The 10,044-nt window shown below is 34.9% G+C and overlaps 2 protein-coding genes across 3 annotated transcripts; both read left to right on the top strand.

Annotated features, from left to right (window-relative positions):
- Nucleotides 1-861: 861 nt before the first annotated feature.
- LOC140805658 (uncharacterized) lies at nucleotides 862-1,626 on the top strand. Its single transcript, XM_073161914.1, has one exon. The coding sequence runs from the start codon at nucleotides 862-864 to the stop codon at nucleotides 1,624-1,626; it is 765 nt and encodes a 254-aa protein (XP_073018015.1).
- Nucleotides 1,627-4,954: 3,328 nt separating this feature from the next.
- On the top strand, nucleotides 4,955-9,767 carry LOC140806318 (phosphoglucan phosphatase LSF1, chloroplastic-like). Of its 2 annotated transcripts, XM_073162909.1 has the most exons (10): nucleotides 4,957-5,414; nucleotides 5,813-5,919; nucleotides 6,009-6,465; nucleotides 6,793-6,864; nucleotides 7,283-7,404; nucleotides 7,646-7,861; nucleotides 8,081-8,186; nucleotides 8,340-8,452; nucleotides 8,709-8,853; nucleotides 9,041-9,767. In XM_073162909.1, the coding sequence occupies exons 1-10, from the start codon at nucleotides 5,097-5,099 to the stop codon at nucleotides 9,158-9,160; spliced, it is 1,776 nt and encodes a 591-aa protein (XP_073019010.1). In that variant the 5' UTR covers nucleotides 4,957-5,096; the 3' UTR covers nucleotides 9,161-9,767. The 2 variants fall into 2 exon arrangements, with proteins under 2 accessions (XP_073019011.1, XP_073019010.1); XM_073162910.1 differs by lacking the exons at nucleotides 8,709-8,853; nucleotides 9,041-9,767 and adding an exon at nucleotides 8,526-8,702 and having other exon boundaries at nucleotides 4,955-5,414.
- Nucleotides 9,768-10,044: the final 277 nt, after the last annotated feature.

The raw sequence follows: 10,044 nt of genomic DNA, 5'->3' as shown, positions 1-10,044 counted from the left end.
ATGAAATTTATATATTAACATTAAAAAGACAAAAATTTGTGTTAGACAATCTTACGGATCGTATTTTATGAGACAAATTTTTTATTTAGATCATCTATGAAAAAAATATTACTTTTTATGCTAAGAGTATTACTTTTTTTTGTGAATATCGATAGGATTAACCCGTCTTACAGATAAAGATTAGTGAGACCGTCTCACAAGAGATCTATTCCAATAAAAATTAATAAAGATGTAACTGCTTAGATTAACTAATATTGTTCTATCATAATTCATACATAGATCGATAAAAGATGTCATAATAAATTGTAAGATAAAATAACATTGTTATTTTTTATCATTAATTTGAATCAAATATGTCACGTGAAAAGATATACAGTACTCCATCGTACACAAACATGATGACTTATCATGTTTTCGGATTGAGTAGGTATCTTGTGAGACGATTTCACGAATCTTTATCATGATACGGGTCAAACATACTGATATTCACAATAAAAAGTAATATTTTTTATGGATGACCCAAATAAGATATATGTCTCACAAAATACGACCCGTGAGACCGTTTCACACCAGTTTTTGCGTTTGAGATTTTCAACAAAGTTATAAGAATCATTATTTGTTTCCCTTTAATGTTGATAGAAAGAGCCAGGAAATTGTTTGTAATAACTAATTATAATGCTTAAAATAATAATACAGAATAAAATAGTATTTAATTTATTCTTTCGTGATTCCTCTCCCCAAGTATATAATATAGGCTTCCCCTCATTTCCATCGCACTTCCATCCACTAATTTCTCTCCAAAGTCTCTATATTTTCTACTTAATTAATTGATAGCTCATTTAAATCAAATTATCAATGATAATGAAGAACAATGAAGAAGATACGTACCTGTGCCCGAGCTTTAGCTGCTATTCGGCCGACAAATTAGCGGACATCGTTGCGAAAGTCGCCATGGATGATGAAGAAAACCAGCACGATGAAGCCTTTGAGTTCAATTTTATACGAGAAGATGAGGAGGTCGTGGTCTACGATGGCCAAATCCGGTCGATGTTTCCCGTTTTCAACAGTGATCTGAAGGAGGGATTTGATTTGGAGAGTCTCGGGATTCCGGTGAGCAACATTTTAATCGGCGATTTCGAGGAGAAAGAAGAGAGATCAGATTGGAATCACCTTCCGTCGTCTTCGTCGTCTGAAGGGAATGAATTGGAAACCGTGCCCCCGGGGACGTACTCCATCTGGCGGCCTAAGGCGGCTGCTGTATTGTGTAAAAAGAGCAAGTCGACTGGATCGACGTCGTGGAGATGGAAGCTCTCCGACATTCTGCGGCGGAGCAACAGCGACGGGAAAGACAATTATGTGTTTCTAACTCCCAAGCACCGTGGTCATGATCATCAAAAGCCTCAGAAGATAATCGAAGCTTCAAAGGTTCAAAAGGTAGCAGGAACAAAGCCCGTCCCCTTCGGCGGTGGCGCGCCGGGATCTCCGTCGCCGCACGAGGTGCTTTATACGTGGAACAGAGCGATGAATGCAGAGAAGAGGAAGAAATCGTATCTACCGTACAGGCAAGGCCTTGTAGGGTTCTTCACTAATGTCAACGGCTTTAGCAGGAGTTTCCCGCACTTCTAGAAGCTTTTTATTTTAAAATTTTATTTTCTATTTCAAACAACGTAAATTTCCCTCAGGTTGTAATGAAAAAATAAGAATATTAATTTAAGAAGGATAATATTTTCTGCTTTTTAAATCTTATAGAGTTTTATAATATTTTGGGTTTTTTTTTACATCCTTCACATATCATATATTATATAAATATATTTAAAATAATTAAAATAAACACATGTAAATATGTATTATTATATTAAATAATCGCATGATTACATTATGTCTCAATGGCATTTGACATGATGTAGCATGTACCTAAATATGTTTTGGTTTGAAAAATCAAAAAAATTCATAAATAGCCAGTGACAAATATGTCACTTGTTAATAATTGCGAAATGACTATATTATTTCAATTACCGAATAGGTCAATATTATTAATTAAGCAGTAAATATATACAAAAATGGGAATCATCCATCTTGGTGAGTTGAGCAATAAATTCATTATATATTAAGAGAATCAAAATTATGCGATCTTTAAAATTTGAAATAAAATTTTAATAAATATTGCCTTTGAGAGCTGTCCATCCTGCTTAGTTTATAAGTTCAACGCTGGAGCCTGGAGTATACCAATATTTAAAGTATTCAATCGGAAAACTGTATTATTTTACATAATTAACCAAAAAAATCATCGCATCGCCATGCTTAGATTTGAATTGGTAAAGTAGGTAAGAGTATGAACAATCACGGGTTCGACTCATCCTATTGACATCTTCTCGGTCAAGCATGTCGTCCATGACTTCATCAGTACGCACTACAAGAAAAATGGTTTTCCGCAGCACGTCATCAACGGCGTGAAATAAAAGCACGCTGCGAATACCACTTTCCGCGGCGTACGGTTTATCCCATCAACCTGATTTACAAGCTAATGCATTAAGTTTGAGGGTAGTTCTAATGCTTTAAGCCTGAGAGTTTTCTCGATAAACACCCAAAACGTATTGGCTACATTCCCCTAAAAAAAGAAGAATCATCATTATATAATAAGAAACACTAAGCAACTTGTTCAAGTCAGAAAAACAACAATTCGAAAATAGTGAAGAATCGTGCTATAATATAAACGTACTACAGTTGTATATGTATCTTGATTATTATTCAACGATTTGGGATTACAAGTTATCTGGATTTTGATTGGATAAGCTTTGGTGGATCCGACTCAATATTAATTCCTTTTAATCCTAGTCATCCTCTTAACATGCATGCCTGATAAAATACCCCAAAAGTTGACTAAAGGAATATTTGACATTTCATTTTTAAATATACAAGCTAATAAATTATATATATTGAGTACCTGATGAGAACAAATAAAGACACCTATCATTTTTATCAAAATATAAGTATGTTATGTTGTTATTAAAAAAAAATATTGTGTTGATTTTTAAAAATAATTAGCTTAATCTTCGAGATATATTCAGATTTATTTTTTTCGACTCGATTTAAATTTTGTAAGCTGGACTAAAATTCAATCAAGTGTTCAATTTCGAGTTCGAGCCCATGAAATATTGACTTACTTAAGTCCGTGAAAAACTCGAAAATATTTGCAGCACAATTTTTTTTAGATTGTTTGTACATAGTTTTAATGTTTAAACTTTGCATTTATATATTCACGAACTACTCGAATATAAACAATTAAAACTCGAACTTGATTCTAGCTTATGATAACTTAATTCGCTACATCTCTAATCCTCATATTATATATCTTTGTCAACACATTCCACAAAACAAACATAAATTATATATATATATATATATATATATATATATGTGTGTGTGTGTGTGTGTGTGTGTGTGTGTGTGTGTGTGTGTGTGTGTGTGAAAGGTTATGGGATGTGGCTGCTAGGAGCATAGATGAGTGGACAAAGCTTTGAGTAACGTTAGTTGATACTCAAAGGCGTACATAAACGATTCTCATATGGAACAAATTATTTACTATAATATTATGAAAAATATACTCTGAGGTCGATATTTGTTATCATTTATCTCATTTTTTTGCCTTTTTATCCACATTATCGATTTACCTAACCATATTCTGCCTTTTTTTCAGAGAATAACCAACAATTGTTTCCATATGGATGAAGGACATCTGAGTCGCATAAAAGGATAAACTTTCTAAAATAAGGTACGGGATGTGGCTGATTCGAAATAGAGAAAATAATATTTTCTTGTCTGTTCGATTCGCTGTCCTAAGATCTGGCAACAAACATAAAAAAAGACACGTTTACTATGAGACTGATGATTGCTTATGGCCGTATCCAAATTTTGGATTTAGGGGTCGAGACGAAAATATTTTTAATAAGGAATTCATCAGTGTGGAAATCGCATAATTTCTCGCTGCAGATATTTTGCCATTTTTTCAAATTTGAAATTATATTAAGAATAATAAACAAATATTAATATGAATCAAAATCTCAAATTTACATAAAATCTCATTTTTTTCGAGACTCAATTATAATGACGTCCCAATTAAATAAAATAAAATAAACACACAAAAATATTCCATGCTACTGAAATCCAGGAATCCGTGCTTGTGTGGCCCTTTAAATTAAAATTCCGAGTATTATATTGGCATTTATGGTTCTCATTTGAAAATGGTCTTAGTCAGCTACTCGGCCCATACTAATTCTTTTGGGCTGAAATAAACGTAGAGAATTGATAAAGCTTCACTTGTTTGGGGCCCATTGATTTAGCATTTATGAATTTTTTAAACATAATTGATATATATATATATGTGTGTGTGTGTGTGTGTGTGTGTGAGTAAATTTATATTATATTAATAATAATAACAACAAAAAAACTTCTCATCCAATATAGAAATAAAGTGAAAATAATCATAAAAAATAATCTACCACCTTTTGCTATCTCTATTATATATTTAACGAAAATTCTTATGAAACGTTTTAATGAATTATTTTTGTGAGTCATATATTTTATTTGAGTTATTCATAAAAAATATTATTTTTTTATACCAAAACATTAATTTTTCTTATAAATATTGACAAATTTGACATATATGCTGATAAAGATTCATCACAAGAGACCTATTTCATATATTTAGTGTCAGGCCATCTTACAACATTTTGATTTGTTGGTTGTTTGACTTTTCATTAATTTTTATAATTATTAATATTTTTTTAATACAATAATTTTCTTTATAAAGTTCACAAAAAGATTTTCAAAAAATTAAAAATTATACAAATATATAACACGAATGGAAATAAATCTATATTAAAAAAAAAAACCGGAAAACACAACTCGTTGAACTAGATTATTATTTGAAAGTAATGGAATCGCAAAGAAAAGTCTTTTGTGTCACGTGGAAATAAATCCAAAGAAAAGTATACAAAAATCCATGCTGGAAGAAGCGAAGCTCTCTATCTTCCTCGTGCATCCCATCTCTCACCGCTCCAATTCATTCACCAGAAACTTCCCAAAATCGATCTTAGATGTATTCTCTGCAGTTCTTGAATTGCTGGGGTTTACACCGCTCCGTGTTTTTGTGTTCCAATGGCAACTCCCAGAAGAGTGGCGCCGCCATTCAATCCTCATTCTGGGGCAGAAGTTTCAATTTCAAGAATGGAGTTTCGAAGTTCGCGGCGCGTCAATCGTGTAGAAGGGGTTCTACCGTTGTCGCGGTGTCCTCTAACGCCTCCTCGTTCAAGATGAATCTGAATGAGTATATGGTGACACTGGAGAAGCCGCTCGGCATTCGATTCGGGCTCTCTGTTGAAGGGAAAGTTTTCGTTCTCGCACTTCTAAAAGGGGTATTCTTCTTTTCTATTTATATGGCGGCTTTTGCTTTCAGTAAAATTTTTGGTTTGCGCTGATAATAATGTAGGAGCTGCAATTCATTTGCTCAAAAGTAGAGGTGCAAACGAATTGAGGTGGTATATTTTCATTAGCTCAAACAATCGACACTGCACCAGAGCTCGAGCTCATCAAACTCAAAATAAAGTAGCTAGCTTGGCTCGAGATCAGATTGTGCGTGTCAGAATATTGTATGTGATCATATCCACGAGTTCATGAGAGCGAGCATTATTTTAATAATAATGATTTTATTGTGATTGGTTTGATGTAATTTAGTAGGCTCTTGGAGCACGATCGATGACTGGATTTTGCTGATGTTATTTTTGACCAATTAATCCATTAAGTGATCATGCAGGGGAATGCTGAGAAATCAAGAATAGTTATGGTGGGTGACACTTTGAAGAAAGCGAGTGAATCATCTACTTCAAAGCTTGTTGAAATCAAGGACTACGGCGATATAGAGTGCGAATTGCTTTGTGTTTCCGAAAAATGTTTAGTAGTTATTAGGCCACTCATTCTTTTTGCTTCATTTTCTACTATGGTACCTGCAGGATTCTTGTCAAGGAGAAAGCCGGTTCTTGTAGCCTTGTGCTCGAGAGACCCTTCTCCCCTTTCCCCATCCATCTCTATCTTCTGAACGATCTTGATACTTTATTTAACCAAGGTCTTGTTCCAATTGCCACTTGGAACGATAGTATACAATCTTCAAATTCGAATACATCTGGAGAGGATGCTGGAAACTCTGGATCGGTGACATTTTGTCCAAAACTTTTGTCTTCTAAAGGATGGAAGTACATGAATGATCAGGACAAGAATGGTCAACCAAAGATAGCTAAGAACTCTCCTACTCTACCATTTGGTCCTCTTGTTGCCACTTTCACAGAGGAATTGCCCGAAAACGCTGAATGGGGGCATGGTAGTTTTCCACTTGAAGAGTATGTGAAGGCATTGGAACGTTCAAGTGAAGAGCTCTACTATAACCATTCTCTTGGTATGCGCTATAGTAAGGTGTGCATACGAGCTGGTTTATTCATCATGTTAGTATTGGCAGATGTTTATATTCTGAAAAGAAAATATGTTTGATCATCAAGTTTCTTAGAGTTTTTAAAGCGGGAATTGGAAAACAGACAGAGAAATAAATAGAGTTTTTGACTAGAGAAAGTGGCATACCATTTTTAAACTGTGAATAAATTTTTTTTACACTTTTTTTGGTACTTCTCAATCTCTCTCTCTCTCTATTTATATCTTACATTGATTCTTTTTCAGAATTAGTGCCACTAGATGACTTCGAGTAAGAATTCAACTCCATCTTATGCCTTCGCTTTGTTTTGATAGATTACGGAGCAAATTTATGTCGGGTCATGTATTCAAACAGAAAAAGATGTAGGGACACTGTCTGACACAGTGGTGAGAGCTAACATACCCTTATCTTCTTTACTATTGCTTGATTTATAAATTTTTCCCCTTAGATTTTCATCTCACCCGTCTCTTACGCTCCCAAAATGATATGTAAATTTCCTCCACCACCTATCTTGGCAATTTTTTTCAGGAGTCACAAAATGATACTGTTCAATTATATTAGTAAAGCATCTGGTGCATTATTAGTATTATCCATTTTCTTAACATAATTGAAACAGATTGTTATTGTCTAAGAAATCTTGGAATAGTTTGGATATGTAGTCCTCTGAACACAATTTTTTTTTAGTTATTGTAAATGAACCATATTACTGGGTACTTTTGTTCTGGTTTATCACCCTTATCTCGTGCAATGTATTGGTCGTCTCTGGTTCCTTTGCTAAACTGAAACATTCTGCAATGTCTGCAGGGAGTGACAGCAGTACTGAATTTCCAGAGTACAATTGAAGCTGCAAATTGGGGAATTGATTCAAATTCGATCAATGAGTCATGCCAAAAGTTTAATGTTCTTATGATTAACTATCCCATAAGGTCGTTGCATGGTGCTTTCTTGGGAAGAATGATATAATTCAGTGTCGTTATGCTTTCTATTTAAAGTAGTTTTTTACCTACTTATCCTTGTCTAAATCTGTTTTGATGTGCGAAATACCTCAAAAAGTAAAGAACAACACAGTTTCATATTGTTGTATTTTAAGGAGTTTATTTTATGAAATTGTTTCTCCTATGTTTTCTGCCCTTATGATTTTCATTTTATTATCATTTTTTATTTTAGGGACTCAGATTCTTTTGACATGAGAAAAAAACTGCCATTCTGCGTGGGTCTTCTGCTGCGCTTACTTAAGAAGAACCATTGTGTTTATATTACTTGCACCACTGGGTTTGACCGATCACCTGCTTGTGTGATTGCCTACCTACACTGGATAACAGATACCTCCCTTCATGCTGCTCACAATTTTGTTACTGGTTTGCATACATGCAAGCCTGACAGGTTTGACACTTCATCCGTTCTCAAACTTTGTAAAGAATGTGGTGCCATAAACAGCCTTATCCTTGTTCTTAACTTTTGTCCTTGTGTGAATCCTATCAGTAAAATGTAATGTTAATTCTGGTTCTGTAAGAATATTGTACTAAATTAATATTGAATATCTACCAATCATTTGGTACGGCGCACTCTGATTTGAGCTTCTAACCAAGATTTTAAATGCAGGCCAGCAATTGCCTGGGCAACATGGGATCTTATTGCCATGGTTGAAAGTGGCATCCATGATGGACCTTCAACCCATGCTGTAACTTTTGTGTGGAACGGTCACGAGGTGAGGAGATAAATCCCAACTCTTTAAGAGCCGAGGTCTCTATTGGTTAAGGGCCATGTAGCCGGCGACATGCTTTCAGTTTCATCTTTGTTATCAGCTTGGGAATCTGTGTCTACTTTAGTTTTTTTAATATGAGAAATCTTCTTCTTGCAGGGGGAAGATGTATACTTGGTAGGAGATTTTACGGGAAACTGGAAAGAGCCAATCAAGGCAGTGCACAAGGGTGGCCCCAGATATGAAGTTGATATTAGACTTCCACAAGGGAAGTAAGTTTCCTTATCCTCTCATTTAGAAGCCTAATAATCTGAGGGTCTGTCGTCAAGCTATAGTCTTCGGCAGGTATTGCTTTCTTACAAAATTCCGGTGAGTAGAAGGATTACATTCCAGTCAATTAAACCGTGAAAGGACCAGATACTTATGCGCTGTGAGGGAATCCAGTCAATTGTTCGTTTCTGTCATGATAAGGACTAAGTTTTAGATTCATAACCACCAAGATGCTGAATCGTAAAATATATGTTACAGGTATTACTACAAGTACATTATTAATGAAAACTGGAGACATTCCACAGCTTCACCGACGGAAAGGGACGAAAGTGGGAATATTAACAATGTAATTGTAATTGGTGACACGGCCAGTGTGAAACCTTCTCTTCTACCGCCACAGAAGGTATGGCTAACCCCAACCTGGAGAGAGATATTTATAGTTTTAAACCACAAACTCTAAATCACCTTGCTATTACTATTTTGGCCAGCCCCTTCAATTTTTACCAAAGGAAATTGAGTTACAGAAAACAATAATGACCCTTATAGTTTTCATTCAGTGCTGATGGTACTTGGAACCTTCTTTGTGTTAGGACGCAAATATTGTGAAGGTCATTGAGAGGCCATTGACGGAAAATGAGCGCTTTATGTTGGCAAAAGCTGCTCGATGTGTTGCCTTTTCTGTCTGTCCTATAAGGCTGGCTCCAAAGTGATAGATGTGCATCCGCTTTTCTACTACATCTGGAAATTGTAACAGGAAGTTCATTAACAACTCACTCGTCATTCTTCTGGTAACATGTTACACAAATCATTATATACTACAAGGGCCAGCATGAGCACAATGAGTAAATATTATTACGCTTCTTGGATAGTATCATCAGGGCTTCGTATGCTTGCTAGCTTGGTGCACAAGTTGTTAAAGGTCATATATGCTTATGATTTCCAAGTTCAAGTTCGGAGGCGAAAGTGCCTACCTCTATTTGGTGAAGTCAAGCTTTTATGTTTATTCTACTTAGAGCTCACAAATCACAGTCAATGTATTTGCCATGACATGCAAGGATCATAATATTCCTTTTTTCAGTGTTTCTGCTTGCGCTTTGGACGTATAAATAATATTGTAACAAATAAAGCTTTTTGGAACTTTTTTTCCCCAAATTTTTGTGTTGCTCGTCATGATTTAAAAATACGTTAAATGGATTTTTGTGTTTTATCTTTTCATTTATATATAGGAGGATGTCAAGTATTTTTCAATTAAGTTGTAAAAAGGTTCCCTACGTATCATTTCAGATAGACGCAGTAACTTTCTTTTCCTTTTTTTTTTTAAAGAATGTTAGGGATCAGTTTGTCAATTAGGTGTCGAACCCGAAATCTCGTTCCAAACGCCATCGGCGTAACTTTCTTTTCTTTGTTGAAGTAAAACTGGGAATTGGGGACAGATTGGTAATTTAACTGTTCTTAAGAATGCTGCAAGGATGACAAAACAATGTTGACATAATGAAACTGGTGGAGACTTTGAAATACAAGGGCTATAGACTACAGGCATGGCCTAAAGGACAACGGGCAAGAACATCCTCACCAATGCATCCCAACATTGAAT

Source organism: Primulina eburnea, chromosome 11, assembly GCF_022965805.1.
Source record: "Primulina eburnea isolate SZY01 chromosome 11, ASM2296580v1, whole genome shotgun sequence".
NCBI classification, from domain to species: Eukaryota; Viridiplantae; Streptophyta; class Magnoliopsida; order Lamiales; family Gesneriaceae; genus Primulina; species Primulina eburnea.
This window is presented reverse-complemented; position numbering and strand designations above follow the sequence as displayed.